We start from the raw sequence: 21,558 nt of genomic DNA, 5'->3' as shown, positions 1-21,558 counted from the left end.
TATATGGCCAAATGCACTGCAACACGCCCCAAAGAAGCTCAGATAATTTTTTTTGAGCGACAGGCATTTGCAGCTTGCGACAAAACGCCTAGATGTGAATGGGGGCCATTGAAATTAATGAGAATTTACATGCTGAGCTTTTTGTTGCGCATATTTATGTGCAAAAAAAGTATGAATGGGGCCTACCACGTACAGATTTTTTTTTTACTAGCTCTCATGGGTTTCTCACAAAACTTCCCCAGGCAAAGCCTTCACCTGTTTTTCCTCTCTCAAAGGATGGTGCCATCTTTGTACGTGCATCATTTACGTTCAGCATCTGTTTCCTGGATTCAGATGCTGGCTCAGTGATGACACAATCATATAACTCTTGATGCCTGTGTAGTACTCACTTATGTTTACAAATGTCTGGTACAGATCTGTCTGACACAGATCAGCCTCCTGCTGAAGCCTCTTATCTTGTTAGCCACGACCAAGTGATAATATTGCAGTCTGACCCATTAGGGAAAAGGAGACTAAAGGACATACTCTATCCTACCTGCAACAGACTGAAAAATCTAAATTTCTGTTGAGACACAGACACTACATTGAAGCTTTCTAATTATAAAAGGTACATCTTTTTTTTTTAGTGATGGGTCAGAAATATTCCTGTAAAGTTACCAAAAGGTCAACTTTAAAGGGTGCATGCAAAACAAAGTCCCTGCATAATACAATGCCTCATTGCATCGTTTTCCATAAGCAAAATGCCCCTACTTGATTTCTAATGGTTTTTTTCAATCTGTCAGACTGCCATATTCTCGATGGAGTAATATAAATTAAAACTTCCGCGCGGACAGTGAAATGTTCTCATATTGGCTCCAGAAATTAAAAGTCCTTTGACCTCATTTGCCTGAATCTCATCCTTGCAATTTGCGGGAAATTAAAAGACCAAAAAAAAGAGACTTGATTATGTGTCTAATATCTGCAAGTATCAATTTTAAGTTGCGTTTGGGAAAAGTAGATCACCACTTGAAATGAGTCAGAGACAGAGAAGTTATTTTTTTTTTACCAAGTGCAAGTGATTGATTGTGCATAGTCGCTTCTGCATGCAATTGTAAGAAATTTCAAGTACAGGAAAATCTTTTGAATGCTACTCTCCACCCAACTGATGAGACAGATGGATTTTGTTAAAACACAATAGCACACAGTTATATACACAAAAATAAATAATTGTAATTTTTATTATTTATTTTTAAGTTGAACTTACTGCATGCTGCCAGTAGGAGAAACAACCCTGCAGTAACCTAGAGCCTGCTCTACCACCACTACAATGTAGCCCCTACGGAGCAAACGTCCATGAACTTTCCCTCATGCCCCTATGCAGTGGTCAAACTACCCACTGCGAGCCCGAGCATGGTCATGCAAGGAGCTTGCTTAGCAAGTATTTTCAGAAATGTAATATTAGCATTGGATTATGGGGAAGTTGGAACTGAATGTGACGTGTGCATTAAGAAGCAACTGGGCCACCACCTTTTTGGGCGGTCTTTTCCTCATGTAATTCTTTTTTTGCAAATCCAGTTCCTTACAATTTCTACAGCCCCTTAACATGTAATGGTTTCTTGTGTTTATAATGTATCCAAATCCAAGAATAAAATCTTATTATATTGCAGCTCATGCATCTAAGAGGTGCTGGCTTCATTTGTTTCCTTTTTTAGGCTTTTTTGTTTACCCTTTATTTTCACCTCTGATTTGGCCAGAAACACACTTCTTGTCTCAGGGCAGCTACGCTCACTCCTCCACTGCCGCTGAAGTAATGTATTCAAACCCAAGAACAACATTTGTTATATATTTCAGCTCATCAGCTCTTAGGCCTGATTCACAAAGCGTAGAGTGGGGCCGTACAGATCCGTAGCTGGGAAGGTGCTGCGTGTGATTGTACACAGCAGCCTGTTATTCCCTATAGGAGGACGCGGCCGTACGCTCACCCGAGCTGCACATCTGTGCGGGTGACTGTGCTCGGGCGCACACAGCATCTATCCTGTCTGCGTCCAAGTACGGACACCCGCTCGGGTGAGCGTACAACAGCGAACGGCTGCATTCTTCCATTGTACGCAGGCTGCTGCATACAATCCCACACAGCACCTGTCCTTCCCGGGAACGGCCCGCTACAGCGGTGCACACTGCACAGATCTGTACGGCCCCACTCTACGCTGCGTGAATGAGGCCTTGGAGGTGCTGGCTTCATAAGTGTCCTTTTTCTCCTTTATTTTCACCTGTGATTTGGCCAGTAACACACTTCCCATCTAAAGGTGGCTAGGCTTACTCCTCCACTGTATCTATGGTGGAGTAGCATAGCCACTCTTAGGCAGCAGCACTTTCAACCTGTGGAGAGGGTCATTTTAGATAGGCCAACAGGTCTAGGATGGACTTTACATACGTGACTAACATATTAAAGCTTAACTCCAGGTAATATATTTAAGAAAGTTAACCTAAATCAATAGAAGCTGATCATTAGAAGTGCCCTTGTCAATGGTAACTAGTTTGTCTCAACCCTCTATCTGCCAAATTTGCTTGGCCCTTGTAAAACAAAGACTGATGTGTTAAAGCTAGTGACAGGCTTCAACATATGTGATGTGTAATTTTTTTATTTAGTCTATAGTGGAGGTGAGAAATCAAACTCAACAACAACTTGCATGCCCCCTGCAATCTTTGGTAACAGATGGACACAAGCTCAACTGTGCCCTTATTTCTTGTGGAACGTGGATTGAAGTGTCACAACACTACAATCAGCTACAGAACTTGCTTCCAGCATCCAAGTCATTATCCGGCACTCGTGCCCCGGAGTACCTGTATCTATAATCAGGCCTTCTGGGACCAGAGTTGCAAGAGAGGCCGCCCTCGTCATCTCAAGCTCCAGAAGGTATGTGACAGAGCAGCTATTTTCAGGTGTAATCACAGTCCTGTTCATCCTGGTGCCTGTGCTGCAGTTGTTATATTAGATGGGTATACATACAACTCAAGCCCTACCTTGTGAACTGCCAGAACACTACATGCTGGCGGCTGCTGTCAGAATACCTAAACGGAGCTAGCAGCTGACTCGCTGCCAGCTCGGTTCAGCAGATAATTTTCCAGCCAGCTGATCAAGGGATGCCGGCCAGAAGGGTGCTGACAGCGGCATTTACCATGTGAATTTTGGCCCATTCATCAGGAACCAGCCAGGCTTTATATTTTTATTGTATTTTGTGACATGGCAGGAATGTATTCACGCAGACATATAAAGTTAGTGATAAGTATGCTTTACACGTTAAGTGCATTCAAGCCACACATTTATATTACTGGAATCAATTAAGTAACATAAGGAACGTTAATACTCCAAAGAATAAAAACATACAATGAAAATATCACACTGGCCAGAAATGCTGGCTGGCTGCCTGGCTGCCATGAGGCAAAGAAATATGTCTAATTCATCTAAATTCAACATATGTATATCTGGGAATTGTCTGCTATTGTCTTGACATGAGGCATACAACATAAGATAACATGTATTAACGATGGCATTCCAAAGATCTGGTTTATTTGGCAACTTCTACATCAGGATACTAACTTCTTAAAAGGTGGAAATTATGTCAACAGGGATTATAGAAAATCACACGAATATCTTAAAATATACATGTACTGAGAGAAATACTGAGATTGCCACTGCTGACTTCTCCTTCCTCAAATGCTAGTTGCCTTGTTGACACATGCATCTTAAGGCTTCAGTACTTGAACAAGCATGCAGATACTGAATTCCGGCATCTCTTGCTGTTTGCGTGCTCTAGAGCAGATACTGTCAGGGTAAGCAATGGCAGATTCCATATTTCTCTCAGCACAAATATCCTTTAAAAGAGTAAAAGCACTTTCAGTGTGGTTCCTTAAGTAGTCAGTGTCCCTGCAGCCTGTGGATAGAGCTAAATGGAAGTCTGCAGTTTTTTTTGAGGGAAGTAGCATGTTCCTCACAGTACAACCTATTGATCCAAGCTTCTGAGCACATCACGCTGAGCTGAGGAAGGAGCTGATCCTGGGATCCACCAGAGGCAATTCTGGGCAAGACAGGAGAAGGACTCAGAATAGGCTATCTTCTGTATTGCCCAGACCACCATTATCCCTTGTATTTGTTTTTTTTCTGGCTTGGAATCCTGCCCATCAGCTAGTTCCTCCTGGAACTGCTCTTTAGGGCATGTTCGCCGCAGTTACAGTGCGTTCCAGAGCGGCTGACTGCTCGAACGCACTGTATCGCATCCTGGCCGGCTCCCTGCATTCTGGGGTGAGTGAGGGCTTGCCGGTGCATTCAAGTCAATGGCACCATAGCCACGCCCCCCGCCTCCACTGCGATGGCCACACCAGAACGCATGGCACAATTACTGCGTTCCGGTCCAGTGCGATCACAAACAATTGCTGCAAGCACTATATTTTGTGATCGCACTGGACCAGAACACAGGCATTGTTGCGCCACATGTTCTGGTGCAGGTGATCGCACTGCGGGCGGGACGTGTTTGCGGTGCCATTGACTGCGGTGTCCCCTCCCACCCCACAACGCAGGGAGCTGGCCAGGATGCGATACAGTGCATTCCAGCAGCCAACCGCTCTGGATCGCACTGTAACAGGTGTGAACAAGCCCTCAATAACAGCAACACAAAATTAGAAGACACACAAAATTAAGTGATGTTATCTTTTTAGGGGCCATACAAATGTACATGTGTTTCCACCCTTCTGACATTTTAAACGTATGCTAAATGAATAGCCTATCATGCAGTAGAAGAGTATCATACACTGGCACAAATATAGCCATAATTTTACAGAGCAAGTATAACCACTTTAGATACAGCCATTTCAGGCTCTGTAAAATTATGGCTATATTTGTGTTAAACACACCAGTGGTTCTGGATGCATAGATGGCTAAAAGGGTCAAAAAAGCCATACCCATAAGCAGAGACTAAGTTCCTTGTTTTTGGGTTTTGTGCTGAAAGTGAGGATATGTAAATACCTTCTGCTATAAGAAGGAAATCCTGTATTTCACAGTCATTTAGAGGTGGGCCTATTGGTTCTTTTTGTCATGGGAAGCCCCGGGAAGTCTGAGCTATCTGACCTCTGGGTTTCTAAACTGCATAAATGTCAGTAGTTTAGAAAGGTTTAAGTGAGTAACGTATTACCTTAAAAAGGCTTCAATTCAAGGAAGCTCTTTTATATTTTATACATGCCAAATAGAGGCTTGCTGAACACAATGAGGGGAATTGATCAAAACTGGAGCAGACAAATCTGGAGCAGCTGTGCATGGCAACCAATCAGCTTCTCGCTTTGATTTTCAAATCTTAACTGAACTGAAGAGAGAAGCTGATTGGTTGCCATGCACAGTTGCTCCTGATTTTGTCTGCTCCAGTTTTGATCAATTCCCCACAGTGCTCTTCTTAACAAGCTATGACTCACAAAATACCTGTATGTATGTACCAAAGCTGGCCATACAATGGTCGAAATTCAGCATACAATAGACTGGCAGAGGTTGAGTCAGGGTGGAGGGTGAAAAATTGATAGCTCTTCCACTGACCCTGGGTATCTACAATTACTAAGGAATATATTTAAACTTCAGTAAATCAGATCTTCAAAGACAAACAAAAAGTACAATGTAAGCATATCAATATAGTAATTACCTTTTTGAGTTTCTTCTGGAGTGTTAAGCTTCTTCTGTGCCTCTTCTATTTTATCTATTTAAAAAAAAAACCCGAAAAATTCACTGTAAATAAATGATTGAACAGGTATATGTAAACATGCAAATATAGTAAAGTTAAAGCGCTGTGCTCGGATCCTGATGATTAAGTAAAAACAACTAGGGGTGCTGCCCCACTTCAGCCGGGAGAAACTGTAAAACTGGAATACAAAAAAGGACAGAAGGGCGCCCAACCTAGTGCAGATTATTTTTTATTTTAAAAGACACAAAGATAAAATTGCAATGGTACTCACAATGGAGGGTCATAAAACAGCTTGTGTGGATGTTTTGGAAGAAACAGCAGTTGAGACTGCAATCTGCCTGTGTGCCACTGTGGTGTGGCGGCGTTGACGCGTTTCCGGGGTCAAGCCCCCTTCCTCAGAACGTTCTGAGGAAGGGGGCTTGACCCCGGAAACGCTTGACCCCGAAAACGCGTCAACGCCGCCACACCACAGTGGCACACAGGCAGATTGCAGTCTCAACTACTGTTTCTTCCAAAACATCCACACAAGCTGTTTTATGACCCTCCATTGTGAGTACCATTGCAATTTTATCTTTGTGTCTTTTAAAATAAAAAATAATCTGCACTAGGTTGGGCGCCCTTCTGTCCTTTTTTGTATTCCAGGTATATGTAAACATATTAGAACATGTCTTTCTAATATTTAGAATATAGCACAATCATATACAGCCACCTTATTGTGAAATAATGAACCATTTCATCCCAATCCTGGATCTTAAAAGACGAGCTCCGATTTTACCCTAAGGACAGTATACATTTGCATGATCATTTTGGAAATATGTGCAAGTGTATTGCAACAGGTATACAAAACACAGATATTAGTTGTTTGTCCATTTGGCTTACAGCCTCACCCACAGAGAGGGAGTTAAAAAATCTATAGCATCCTTTGCAACTTCTCTAGTTGCTTTCTACTGGGGCATAAGTTCATATACTGGCTACATTCACAGCACTATATAAAGGCTGACGGGTGCGAGTACAGCCCATATATAACCGTGGGGGAACAAGAGATGACAGGTATTACATATTTTTGTATGAATTAAAAGATGCATATGAAACAAAAATCCTGCCTTCTGTTCTTTCTTTTCTCATTGAGGTTTAGAGCCATGTGAACCCCAAAATACGGCTTTCATAGAGAGGGTTGTTGTTTCTCTGAAATTACAGTGGGGGGTTGTATAGAAAAAGTGCCTGGGGGGTTTTGTTGATGAATAATAAAAGTATCTTGCTGGACTGTACACTGTATACATGACAAATAATTATCAGCAGCAAAGGCTCCATTTGTCCTTTATATGATGCCATCCTCTCATCGTGGCTTTTTCCCAATGCTACCGTTGCAGTACTCAAACAAACCACAGCCATCACACTCAACTATATTTTAACAGTATGCAGCCTTCTTGAGAAGACACAACAGGAACGTTGGCTACAAAACGTCCCTGCAAACACCCTAAGCACCATAAACTACACAAATCTTTCACACATGGAAACTGTATGAAGAACTTAATGGTTTATGTGTGATATAAAGTCATCCTGATACTATGGACAAAGCGGCCACATCCAGAAAGACTGAGAGTCTACCAGTTAAAGCCAGTCAAATCAAAACGTATTCATCAGTTCTTGCTAGATGCCACTTTCTATGAGCAACTCCAGGAGCAGGATGTCAGGCCTCAGTCAGCTTCCATTATTAGTGAAACATTTATTTATTTTACTTTACGCAAAATTTCTAAGATACCATTGACTGGCTTCATAATGTCTGTGGCAGGATCAGAGCTGGGAAGTCTTTTGAAGAATAGATACTGACAGATTTAGCAGAGAAACAAGAAGCCAATAAGGTTATTTAATACCAAAACATCTAGCCACATCGGAAAAGTCAGATTTGGGCAGACTTTGCGCCTATGGTAAAGTGACAGTAAACGCCGGAGTTTAATCTTAAAAATGCATTCAAGTACCCTTACTATTAAAAGAAATGTAAACACTGTATAACTCAGCTGTAGGTCCCTAACCACTTGCTGTCCGGGGCATTTTCTTACTATTTGCGCACACATGATAAAATATACATTTTTGGCTAGAAAACTGCTTCAGACCCCCAAACAATGATATATATTCTGAAAGCAGAGGCCCTGTAGAATAAAAAAATTTTAGTTGCAATTTTTTATGTTGCACAGGTTTTTTGCACAAATGTTTATCAAACTAGTATTTTTAGGAAAAAATAAACTAAATTAAAATTTAGTGCACAGAAATACAATACCCAATTGTTTGGTAAAATATGATAGACGGGATCATGTTGGGTAAATAGATACCAAACATGTCAAGCCTTAAAATTGCAGTCGCCCGTGAAGCCGCAACAAAAGTCAATACCCAAAATTTACCATAGGGAACACTTTAAACGCTTTTACCGCTCATCAGTTTAGTGCCAACAGGGATTGATGGCACTAGAATTATTGCTCTCACTCAGACGTTTAAGGTGATATATAACATGTGTAGCGCAACTGTCGTTGTCACACGTAGGCGCACCGACGCATGTTTATGTGCGTGCATGTGGGGGGCGGGGACTTATAAGAAAAATTACAAAATGCAAAAAAAATGTTTTTTTTATACACTAACCCTACTGCTATCACATAGGGAGTTAACAAGCACCCTACGTAATAGCAGATAGGGTGCAACAGGTCCTCTTTATGAAGACATCAGGGGTCTTTCATACGCCTAATGTCACCTAGGGACCCCAAAGAAGCTGAGGAAGCAGAGATCTGCTTCCCCAGCTTCATCTCCTGGCTCTAAGAGCCGGAGACTGTGTACAGTTACACCGGAAGTGAAGTAATGCACATCACTTCCGGGGCTAGTGATCAGAGGAGAGATCAGCGGCTGGAAGCCGCTGAATCTCTCTCCGATCACTGCAGGGGAGAGAATGTCCTCAGGTGGCAGTCTGCAGCCCTCTGCTTATATACCTTAAAGCATTGCCGATTTGTTTTAATGACCATTTTTAGTAAGGTAAAAAAAAAAAATACATTAGTGCCTGACTACAGCGCTTAGGAACAGCAGACAAAGTCTATATGCCAACATTAACATGACTAAGGCCCGGTTCACACCTGGGCGTTTTGTAGTGCGTTCGAATGCTCTCCAAAACACCAAAATCCCATTATTTCCTATTGATATGGTTCACACCTGGGCGTATTACAGGCCGTATGAACGCGCTACAACGTCCTACGCCCAAAGAAGTACAGGAGCTTCTCTGGGGCATTTTTGTCGCGCGTTTCTATTGGGATACAGCCCAGTAGCGGTTCTTTTAAAAGTGAATCGCGCAACAAACGCGCATATTCGATACGCCTAGGTGTGAACCCAGCCTTACTGCTACATAAAAAAAAAAATCTACAGCTTGCTTAAAATGTATGTCAAGTCAAATGTTTAGCTTTGGAATGAGTGGTGAAGGATAAGATCCCCTGTTGGGTTTTTATTGTGTTATCCAGTGAATTGCTCATAGCTTTAGAATGTATTAGAAGATATTGCTCTCTTGACCAAGTCCCCTACACCAACAAGGTGTCTAGGACTCCTCACCAGGCCCTCAAGCTTGCATCCAAAGTTATGGTCTTCTATGATGGTGGGGGAAAGGATTTTCTCAACTCCAAAGCCACTGGGCCAGAGACAATCTGGCATTGGGTGTCAGGTGAATGGGTTTGTCCCAATTTGTCCAAATGTCCCATCGAGGAATCAAAGCCCTGGCTTATCAAGATGCAAAGACACCGCGCACAACAAGGGAATGGTAAGTCAGTAGTGGGTAAACAATCAGCTATAGGAAGACCACAGACAATACTGGTGACTAGCCATTTGTTCTCTGCTTGTCTTTTTGGCATAGCTTAGAGTTCAGGGATATGAATATCCTAGTTTTTTTTCACTTTTGTTTGAAAAGTAAGCATTCATAGAAGAGCAATTAAGCTAACCCTCCCTCAGTTACATGCAATATGTATATATTATAAGCTATGCTTCTCTCGCCCACATCATTTTTCTTTGTAGCTGCACTGACCTTAACAAGCCAGTAAGCACAATTCAGTGCAATAACTAATGCTCCATGTGTTGTAAGCAATACAGATTATAGTTCTCTCACCAACTGAGCACTGAAAAAATGCGGATTTTGTACTAAATCTAGAATTCCAATAGTAAACAAAATATTACTCCATTGCAGCTGAGCCATGAAAAGCAGCATATTGTCCTCCTTAATCACATCATGTCCTGTGTGTCATGGTGCAGGCAATTACATAAACAGCACAATACTACAGCAGCTTTCAAATGTGTTATTTCTGGAGATAGAACATCCAATGCATGATTCCATTCCCATTGACACAATCACTAACTGTATTGTTTAACTACAGATTGAAGACCGTGATAAAAGATAATATGCATTCTGAGAAACACAGGTACTCCATATGGGATTATGGCAAAGAGAAATACAATATTGATAACTTATGCCAAAATGTTTTATTCATACAACTTTTAAAGCAGAACGGAAAGTCTATATAAAAAATAATTTCAATATGAGCTGCTAAATGCTCTACATAGAACCAATGTAAAAGTAAAACCAGTTAGAACAAAGTCCAGAACCCGACAGCCCTTTAAAATAAATGGCCCTTTCCCTGGGGCTCCAACTGCACAGCAAGGGTTAAATTTAGCAGCTCATTTCAATATGAGCTGCTAAATGCTCTACATAGAACCAATGTAAAAGTAAAACCAGTTAGAACAAAGTCCAGAACCCGACAGCCCTTTAAAATAAATGGCCCTTTCCCTGGGGCTCCAACTGCACAGCAAGGGTTAAATGCATGTTTCTTCTAAGGGGAACAGAAAAGGTAACTATACTTTATTTATTCCTCACTCCCTGGCAGCTGGAGCTCTTCTGTCTCTGGCACTCTGGGTTGTGGGCAGGCCCTCAGCTTCGTAACACTATAGGACTGCTGTTCCTGCATTGTACGTGATTAAGTCAGAGTACCTGTAACCAGAGTGGTGACAAGCAGCAGCTTCTGAGGACTGGTCATGCAGCTGGGAGGAAGACTGAGGGAGCATGCGATAAGGGAAATATCGTTGCCTTTTATATTCCCCCTAGACAAAAAGAGCAGTCAACAGTTCAGCTTCAACCACCTGAGTCCCGGATGCTGATTTAAAACGGCACTGGGACAGCGGCTACATGTCCCAGTGCTGTTTTAAAGAGGAACTTTACCCAAAATAACAACAAAGGCACCTCTAGATAATTGCCGACTTTGTATTTTTTGCAGACCTAATTTGTCTTTTCTTTCCCAGTCTTCTGACAGTGGACATTTTTACTAAGGGCAGGTTACTAGATCTCCCTTTACTTCCTGGAACTCTGGCACATGCGACTAGGACATGTAATCATGCACATCATCTCAGGGAAGGAAAACACCTTTCCCTGTGATCGCATGATGAGATTACAGATGAGATTTCCCAGCAATGCTCTGCTGATGATTACATAATTTGTGGCAAAGTGGATCAGGAAATGGGAAAAAAAGAAATCGTAAGTAAAATAAAAATATATGTTAGTTTAACTAATGAATGTAAGATGATCTCATATCAGCATTCAGAGCTGTATGCTGATGTGATTTTTAGTCAAAGGGATAAAGATCCACTTTAAAACAGCACCCTGACTCAGCAGCTCCTGTGGGTGCCAGTAGCATATGCTGGAACTGATGTTCCAATACCATTTTTTTCAAGACCAAGTACTTTCCAAGTACCAAGTACTCGCCGATACCAATTACCAATACTTTTTCTTAAAGGGACATGTGACATTTCTTCTAAAACAATACAGACTTATGATTTTAGGGCAGTTTCTCACCAGAGTCGAATACAGATTTTACCGCTCACCAGAGCCGAATACAGATTACAGTTACAGGTCTCACCAGAGTCGGGTACAGGTCTCACCAGAGCTGAATAATGCAAACAATGCTTCAGCATTATGTTTATATTGGGAGTATAGTGATGTTATGGCACTCCTTGTCAGTATGGAGGCTTGGGCAGAGCCGTTGCAGCTCTGTCTAGTGTCTACCTGCAGCAGTAGACTAATAAATGGTGAGAAAAAGCCAGGAATAAGATACCATTAGAAGTGATCTGTCAGGTGAGACCCATTAAAATTTTTTTTTATTGTAAATAAAAAGGTTAAAATGTAAAAAATAATAATGATAAATTGCATGTACAACACACACACACACACATATATATATATATTAGGGCTGGTAATGATTAACATTTTCATGTTCGATTAATCAAATTTTTTTAAAATTGATTAATCGATAATACTTCGATTAATTAATTATAATCTCACGTGCTTCACTCAATATGGCCGCCGCTTGAGTGGGGCAACTCAGAATAATAACGTGCTGGATTACAAATGTATTTACATCCATTCCATTTCATGTAAGGACCTGATTGCAACATAATATCAGTAAATTTCAATGGTCACATTTCTGGGAGCGAGATGGGGGGTTAATGGAGAGCCACAAAGTGCATATATATAATTTTAAGATAAGACAGAAGCTTGGTGCTTCTTGGCCAAACTCACCGGCCCAAGTTAGCCGACTGAGCCACTTGGGGAAGGGGAGGAGTTCGGTAAGGTCGATGTCCGTGACGTCACCGGATCTCCGACGCGACTCCTGAAAGTCGGCGGAGAGGTGAGTGTTTTCATTTTCGATCAGAAGAATTTTAATCGATCAAAAAGTATTCACTGGAGCGATTTTTTAAAATGTATTTTATTGTTTATCCGATTAACCGATTAATCGAACTTAATAATCGGCTAACTAATCGATTTTGAAAATAATCGTTAGCTGCAGCTCTACTAATCTATAAAGAGAAACACAAAAAAATAAAAATGTTATTGCTCTATTTTGCAGAGATTTCCACTGACTTCCTTTCCTGCTGACTACATATGAAAAAGGGAAAACCCCTAGCACGGACCTCGAAGAAATTTTAATCATTTTAGTAAAAAGATTTGTTGGCTGAAGTTTTACTTCAAATAATTTTGTATACCTAATTTATTTTTATCAGTGGAAATTATAAACACATCATATACTTAGGATCATTTTGGAAACTACAGTCATTTATCAGCTATTCATTGTTTAAAAGATCTGATCAGTGCTCTTTTGCAGTCCTACACTCATGTTACTAAATATACATGTGCAATATTATAGGTCAACAGGAAGAAACAAAGAGATAAACTGCTTCATGTTTTTGTACATACCTTTAACACTAAGCAAAAGTACATCACTCCACATACTACAGTCCATGGGCAGACAATCAGATCATAAATATAGCTGAGCAGGAGACAAAAGCATATAAGCAGATGTACTTTTCACTGCTGAAATATCTTGGAAGGCAAACGTGTAAACTGGCATTATTGCAAATGTCTGGCAAATACAGCATGGCTAGCTGCCATATCGTTTGTAACACAAAGGAACATAACTAAAGAAAGCAAGGACTGGCGCTGCTGTATTATGTTTCCACACCTGGTAAAGGCTGGTGCAGTAATGCTAATGTGCAAAGCATGTGAGGTCACCCTGTGTGACCACAGATTAGTGCTGAATATATTGCAAGCGGTTATGCTGATGTTAATCTCATTGCAAAGCCCAGACAGCCACTTAATGCGTTTTTTCGTAACAGTTCTTGTAGCTGACACAGGACACTGGATTCTAGGAAACACAGGTGACTCACACACCCTAACTGCCTTCCCGTTTCAGATTATTAGTCTACTAAATCACAGATGTGCAACGGGCAAAAAAAATAATAAACTTCTGAAATTTTTCTGCAGCCTTGTAAACAGACATATGAGCAGACATATGTGATAATGGATGTCTAGTCTTTGCAAGGTGTTAAGTTATATATACAGTACACTTGTTTCAGATGTAATCATCTTAAAAATCATCTCCATGAAAACATCAAAAATGTTACTTTTTGCGGGACAAAAAAAAATGCTGATTAAGGCCCCTTTCACATGGTCTGATTAAGAGGGGATCCGACCCGTGCACCATTGTGACATCTGTGGCCATACAGTTTTTAACTCCATCTTGCAATGTAAATGGACATGTGTCCATTTACATAAAATTACCTCCCATACGACACGGCCAGGTCCAACGAAATGGAACTATGATTCTTTTTCTGGACCTGGCCACAGCCGGGGGTAACCGAATGTAAATGGACGCCTGTCCGTTTAGATCCAGCTGCCCATAGACTAACATTGAGCTTTTGATCAGGTCCGCCTGAAAAACTGACAGGCGGACCGGATCAGAAAGCCCGTGTGAAAGGGGCCTTAGTCTTATTTTGCTGGTAACTAGGTGACCTTTGACATTCCAATTCAGCAGATATCCATTCAAATAAAGACCAATGACAAAAGATATGCTAATTTAGACATGCACTTTCGCTAGCTTCTTTCCACCACATGATATGAATGTTCCTGGATCTGACTGCTTGCAACCAAGAACAAGACAAGCCAAGTGGCAAAAAAAAACAAGAAAGCATTTGCATTTCTGCAACCAAATTGGGATAACACCTATGTTATATTTTCCCTTCATATAACATAACTTTAAAAACAGAATTTAAAAATTGTTGCTTACATATTACTTAACTTACTTTTTTTTCTAAAAAAAAAGCTGTTGTTTTTTAAAATCTAAAATGAATTTTCCTCTGGAATGCAAGGAGGTGGGTGTAAATAATTTCCTTCTGAATAATCAAGAACAGATGTAATTAGAAAAGGGCTGCTCTGTAAACTTCATATTCAGTTATGTTCCACAATTTTATTTTAAAGGGCAAAGTTGAGAACTTAGAACTTCCTGACCTGCAGACTCACACAGACCTATGCTTGTACATGCTGGTGTAAAAGAGCACGTGCCTGAAATTTGACATTTTCTGCTTTAAGGTCACCTTCCACTTACCAGTGTATTAGATTAAAAATTGTTGTTTAGTGCAATAGAATGTGTTTGCTAACAAAACTCCCTGAGACATCTAGGTGAAGGCATGGGGCTGGTTTGCTACACTGATTGAGAAGATCTGTACTGACCTCACCAGTCCATAAGAACTGTTTGTAATATAGCTCTAGAACAGTGGTTCTCAACCTTTCTCGGGCCGGGACCCCTTGGTAACATTTGCCAAGTTGTGGTGACCCCCAACGGTTAAAATTTAGGGATGACGCGGCTGCTGCAGCGACATCTGGCGGCTGTCAGAAAAAAAAGAGCAGAGAAAGCACTTCTCTCCTGGGTGGCCGGAAGCCGCTAGGCGAACCCCGGGCAAATCGTCATTCGACCCCCGAGGGGGTCCCGACCCCCAGGTTGAGAACCACTGCTCTAGAACTGAAGTCTGCCTGCAATATACTTAGCTTTATTAGAGTTCAAGGGATGAAAAATCACAAGACGTAAGCATTAGATTACCCGGCTAAAAACAAGACTTCATTTAAATACCTTGCACATACTTTCTGTTCCATCACAACTACTCTGTTAGGTCAGATCATTGGGCACGGCTGTCAAACTGACAGCCTGGTCCTGCTCTGTGTCTCAGCTAGGCTCCGATCGCTCACTCCTTGCGGTGCAGTTGCTTTGGTGGGTGGAATGGAGCTCTGCCCACCTCTGACAATGCCTAAAGAAATGCACACCAGCAGGTGACATCACTGCACTATGCAATTCATGGACATTGTCAGCCCTCCACATTAAACAAAAGGAGCCAGAGCTTTGCGAACCACACAGGAAAAAGAAAACATATATTTACACTGCGATTTGTTATTAAAAAAATATGCATGCCCATGGGGGAAAAAAAGGAACATCAAATACATGTTACCTATTTAGTCTTGGAGTTCACGTGTGGTTGTGAAAAAAATGCAGTTACCAGTTTAACAAGTAAATTGAAATTGCATGGCAAAAATGTCTTTGGGCCTATTCACAACTTTTCTGTACACTGCATTGCAGTACCGTGTGTTACTGCAATGCATGTCATGTGCATGAGCATGCTGTGGTGCCGTTCATTTTGAATGGCACCCCACACACTAAGGCAATGCAGCTCAATGCACATGAGCTGCAGGGTACCACAAACCAAGTTAATATACGGTTTTGAATGGTTTATATACAACGCACATTAACATGTACAAAAAAAAAGGATTTGATGCATGTACATTGACGCAACTCACCAGAAGTCTGAATGAGCCATTTTGCAAACTTTCACAAGCCAGTTTTGGATTACTGAGCTGACATAGAGAAAATGCATAAAGTCTGTCAGCACAGCAACCTTGTCGTCTCAATTGTTCTTAGCATTACAATCAGCTGTGCAATGACTGAGCATGGTGTATCAAAGGCACGCTAATATAATAATTTTTAGCTGGGTTTAATAATTGTTTTGTCAAGTACTCCTTTACTTGTTGTGAACAGAAAACATTCCAATCTAAAGGTGCCCATACACCTTACGACCATCGCAAGACTTTTGTCTTGCGATGGTCGTATGCTTATTGAAAGCTCGTACGATCTGCCCACCTTGGACGGGCAGATCGTACTTGCGATCATCGAAAGCCCGCCCTGCTGAGGGGCGGGCTTCCGATGACCGCAATGCAGAACGAGCAGTGTGCGCGTGCGCACACCGGCCCGTTCCGCAGCTATCGAACGAGCAGGCTAGAAACCCGCCGACAATCGTACGATTCTCGGCGGGTTTTCAAGCATGCTGGTTCGACAAAAGACGTGCGGCCGTACAGTAGAAACGGTTGCACGCCTTCCATACACTGTACGATTCTCGTACGTGAATCGTACAGTTTATGGGCACCTTTAGGCTTATACCAAGCAATTAGAATTATGCTTACCGGGCATGACAATTCTAGTGCTCATCAAAAGTGCCAAGGAACTGGTTTAACATACAGTGCAGCAGTATGTTTTACAAAAGCGGACACTTGGCTGATAAATAATGATTTATTTCGAGGTTTACAAATCTCAACCAGAATGTGCTTGGTACCACCCCAAACAATATTAAGGTGTATAACAAAAAAACAAAAAAATGTGTCCAATATAATTATATTATATACAATATAAAAACATGCATTAACTTTTCCTATGAATTGAAAGCAGAATGGCCTATACCAGGGCTCAAAATTTCCTGCTCGCATTTGGCGATAAAAAAAAAAAAGTGAGGGCAAGTGGAAATTTGGGCCTCCAAGTACCAGTCCGCGGGACAACTCTGGCCCGCGAGCCGGTACTATGTGGCCCAGCAGCCAGCTGACATGTCAGGCACGTGATCGCAGACCGTGTACCTGACTTGCGGGAGCAGCTCCACGTTCTGCATCGGTGTCGGATGCAGAGCGCAGAGCAGCTCCTGTCATCTCTGGCTTCCTTTGGCCGGAGCTCTGACAGTTCTGAGCTCCGGCCGAAAGAAAAGGATGCATTAGTGAGGTCTGCAGACCTCACTAATCACCCCCAGATAACTAGGGATCGATCCTCCTCACAGCCTCTTCCCTGCAAAAGACGTGAACAGGTGAGGGGGCTCGCAGGAGGTGTATTATTATTGTGTGTGTGTGTGTGTGTGTGTGTCTGTGCGGGGAAGGGGGGAACGTTGAGAAGTGTATTAATGTGTTTTAGTGTATGTGTATATTGGGCCGCAATTTACACCTATATTTCAGGTGTGGTTTGGGATTCCTGCGTCAGGAACTTGCATTTTCCAGCAGCAATAATCCCTAATCTGCCGCTTACAAGCAACTATAAGATAAGAATTATCATAAAATTATTTAAGAGTGTGTGTTCAGAGGCGGAGTGAAGGCCGGGGCAGGGTAGGGGTTAGGTGGGGCAACTAGTGGAGAGTAACTCTTAAAAGGAGAACTATGGGGTCAGTGTTTTTCCGCATAGTTCTCCTTAGGGTAACAGGAGGACACAAACTAGCGTCCTCCCGTTATCCTAAGCTCAGTATACTGCGAGCTACAGCTCGCGGTATACTGAGACGCCGCAGCGGATCCCGACGTAGATGACGGGATCCGCCCAGCTGCGTGAGTGACAGCTGGCTCTGCCTATCTAGAGGCAGAGCCAGCTGTACCCGCCCCCTCCCCCGTCCGTTCCGCCAGTCAGCGCTGGCAGATCGGAGCGGGGAGAGGGGAATCCAGCCCCTCCCCCTGTCACGGCAGAGAGCCGTGACAGGATCGAGAGGTGAGCGAACCTGGTATGTGTTCGCTCACCTCCCGATCTACTGAGCCGACCTGTGACAGTCTCATTGTCACAGGTCGGCTAGAACTATGAGGTGAGTGGAAATCACTCATCTCATAGTTCTCCTTTAAGCCCTGGCTAGTAACTCAGGACTTGAAATTTTGAGCCCTGGCCTATACCATAGGTAGGCAACCTTGGCACTCCAGCTGTCATGCTGGAGTCCATGCTGCATTGCAAGACTGACAGCCACAGGCATGACTCCCAGTTCCTTTATATATCCAGGATATACAGTAGAAGTCTATACACCACCTGGGTACACACAGGTAGTATATTATTGTGGTAAGTAGGAATCAAAGGAAAAGCCAATCACAGCTACCAGGATAAAATCTAATGAAATATAACTGAAATTATATGTGCGTATATGTATAAAGCAGGTTTTTATTTGGCGAGTTTCTTAATGTTATTTTACAGCCTCTTAGACTATTTTACATTGCACATATTTATATAGCTAGTTTTGTTTCTAGCAACCTATGTATACAAAATGTATTCTTTGGTGGAAAGATCCTTCCATCTGCTGATCAGCTGCTCATATGACAAGTTGTCAAAGAATATCTAATAAAAGAGACAGCTGTGACTCCCGAGCATTGTCCTTAAGCCCTAGAATTCTAGATATGTCACAAGGAAAGAACAATCCCAGAGTCTGATATTCAAAGCTAAGCCTTAGAGACATTTATATTGCCAGCACAAAACTTCCCTGCTTACCCTTCAACTGCGCCTTGGAATTGTTTTCATTTCTTCTAATACGTAACCTACAGGGACCACACAAAGATGATTTGTGCCGCATATTCATATTGTGAATTTGTTCACAAGGGAAAAGGTGGATTAAGGCTCCATAAACTGAGGTATTAAAGATGGAAGGGTGTTTGTGTGCCATTCTGAACCACCAGAGTCTCCTAAAACACATGCCATAAAAGAGGAATTTATCAAAACTGGAGCAAACTAAATCTGGAGCAGTTTCCCATGGCAACCAATTAGCTTCTCTCTTCAGTTTGTTCAGTTAAGATTTGAAAATGAAAGAGAGAAGCTGATTGGCTGCCGTGCACAGCTGCTCCAGATTTTGTCTGCTCCAGTTTTGTTCAATTCCCCTCTGTATTCTTTAGAAAGGCATAACAGAAGGGCTTACGGCAGAATTCAATTTGCTGCACAATCTTCAAATAATGGCTTTCAGCGTATTGGCTGCATCACATGCTTCAGACATATTACACCCCTTCCTCGAAGCTGGGCCCATTGGAAAACTGGGGGAATGAAGCCGGCATTCCACCAAGTTACCCGAGGTGCTTACACATCAACCCTGTATGTACATAAGTTAAACAAAGCCTTCAAATGCAAACTGTAAACTAACCTATCACTTCAACAGCGCTCGCAAATCCCTAAGTATTCAGCTGGGCTTTAAATGAGAATTAAACAATTTTTTTGCATATATCTACTGATAGCAAGCAGTAGATATATGCAAAAACATAAAAAAATAAATAAAAATACCAAATAGGTAATTACTTCCCTCTGTCTCCGTCGCTCGCTCCCGTCTGAAGATCGGAAGATTTTTTTTGAGCGGCCGTGCAGGATGATGGGGCTGGAGCATGCGCAGTAGAGATCAACGGTCGGGAGAAGATGAGAGACACAGGGTTAGTCAATGCACGCGGCCCGGAGCGTGCACAGACTCCGTGGGACAGGAAGAAAGCGCAGGATCAGAGACTGGCACCAGCGCTGGAGGAACTCCTAATAAACCACTGGAAAGAAGGTGATCGGATCAAGAGGCATCATTTAAGGTAAGTCCTTACACCAGCATTAGATGGGGGGGATTGTCACTTTAAAATCAAACCGCAATTTCTTTACAACATATCTAAATTAAATATGTGGTTTTATTTTTTAAATGTTGGTTATATTTAAGAATGCTGGGGGTTATTACTATGTCCACTGACACCAATGATGGGGGCAATACTACATTCACTGATACTGCAATACTGCAAACGCTGGGTGGTTATTATTGCAGTCCCTGACACAAATGCAGGGGAGTCATTATTGTGCGGTGGGTTTTTATTGCATCCAATGAAACCAGTGCTGAGAGGCACGGTTACTGTCATGGAAAACAAAGATGGGGTTGATCCTTTTCCTACTTTATCTTCAGGGGGCATTGCACTAAAACAATACAGCAGGACTAAAAATGGTGGGTGTTGAGTTGCATTATAGCGCATTCATTTTCAATGTCTGCCTATAGCTACAGAATATACTTCAAAGCAAGAAAACATGCTGCTCCTGTTAACATATTTTTCTTTTACTTACAATTACAGTTTATCCACATTTGGTTGAGTGAGGCACTGGTGATGTAACCCTGGCCTCACAGACACATGACTTAACGTATCTCCACTGCAAAACCTGGGAGCATCTCTAGACCTACTCTGGATTTGTATGGATATTTTGGAGGATGAGGAATCAGGCAGGTACCTTACAAATAGAGTGCAGTGGCTACCCCTGGGACTGTATAAGTATGTGTTTGTAGATTACCAGTACCTACATTTCTAAAGATGCCTTGATTGTGATTTTTAAGGTAAAAGGTGAAGTTCCTCTTTAGCAAAAAAAATGTAAGTCTATTTTTAAATGTATGTGGAAATTCTTGGTGGCAGAGGAGTATTTTCAAAACCCCTATAAAAATGTTGTATGTAGATAAGCACTTTTCTCAAAATAACCTACAAACATGCAGTAAAGAACAGCACTTGCAACGCGTATGACAGCACGTAGATCCAAGAAATTGTAAACTGTAAATACTTTAACTTCTGTTTGTTTTTACAAAAAGCATGCTGTACCAGCATAGTAACAATTCTTGGGCCCTTCCTAATTCTGAAGCCATGTAGTAATAAGGGTGAGAATACTTACAGAACCAATGACCCAAATAAATGCATTTTAGCATAAACAAGGAGCGCCTACACACATTTAGTTCTCATTCCCTTCTTATGACTGTGTTAAGCATAAGCACACACTATAAAATAGGATATACAAAAATTGTACAAATATAACAAATCCAAGCTAAACACAAATGAATCAGAGGTCTCTGTAAACATCTCCAACAAATAAAACAGCACACTGTGATTCTTAGGAAAAAATCCAATTTCATTTAGATGGGTTGCAAAGTCTGATTGCACAACCTTCCTATAGATTTTATTGGAAAATGCGCACTGCTCAGCAAACTAAATCAATAGCCATGTTTAAAATAAAGACGCCATTAGTGAAACACAACTTCACTAACTGGCTGTGATTTGTCACCTTTCGTTATACAACAGCAGTTTCTATGGGACATGTCAAAAGCAGGTTCATCGGACAATTCAACTTCTGTTTATGGACTTCCAAAGAAAAGGAATGCTGTAATGTATGTAGTATAAGACCTCTATGAAACAATAACTGTAGTGTGGAAATTATATTTACTTTCCAAACATGGGGGGGACGGGAGACCTTCGAGTCCTCATACGGCAGTTACAGTGTGTGACCTTTTATCCTCATATAAAGTAAGCCTTTCTTGAGAGAACTCCAAGAAAAATGTATTTTTTTAAAACTTTTAATTGGTCAAGCTAAATTACCACTAGTGCTGGATACATTTTGTCCAAATGACTGTTGGGGATACTAAAAATCAT

General features: G+C 41.7%; 1 protein-coding gene across 1 annotated transcript in view; it reads right to left on the bottom strand.

The window, feature by feature from the left end:
- The window catches only part of HIVEP1 (human immunodeficiency virus type I enhancer binding protein 1), a 111,702-nt gene that overhangs the window by 57,411 nt on the left and 32,733 nt on the right, over positions 1-21,558 (bottom strand). The window contains exon 2 of the mRNA XM_018570736.1: positions 5,664-5,717. Within this exon, the coding sequence (XP_018426238.1) occupies positions 5,664-5,717 (54 nt within the window). The remainder of the gene's footprint in view (positions 1-5,663; positions 5,718-21,558) is intronic.

Source organism: Nanorana parkeri, unplaced genomic scaffold, assembly GCF_000935625.1.
Source record: "Nanorana parkeri isolate BGI_ZX_2015 unplaced genomic scaffold, ASM93562v1 scaffold1588, whole genome shotgun sequence".
Classification (NCBI taxonomy): domain Eukaryota; kingdom Metazoa; phylum Chordata; class Amphibia; order Anura; family Dicroglossidae; genus Nanorana; species Nanorana parkeri.
Note: the sequence above shows the minus strand (reverse complement) of the source record. Positions and strands in the feature narration are given on the sequence as shown.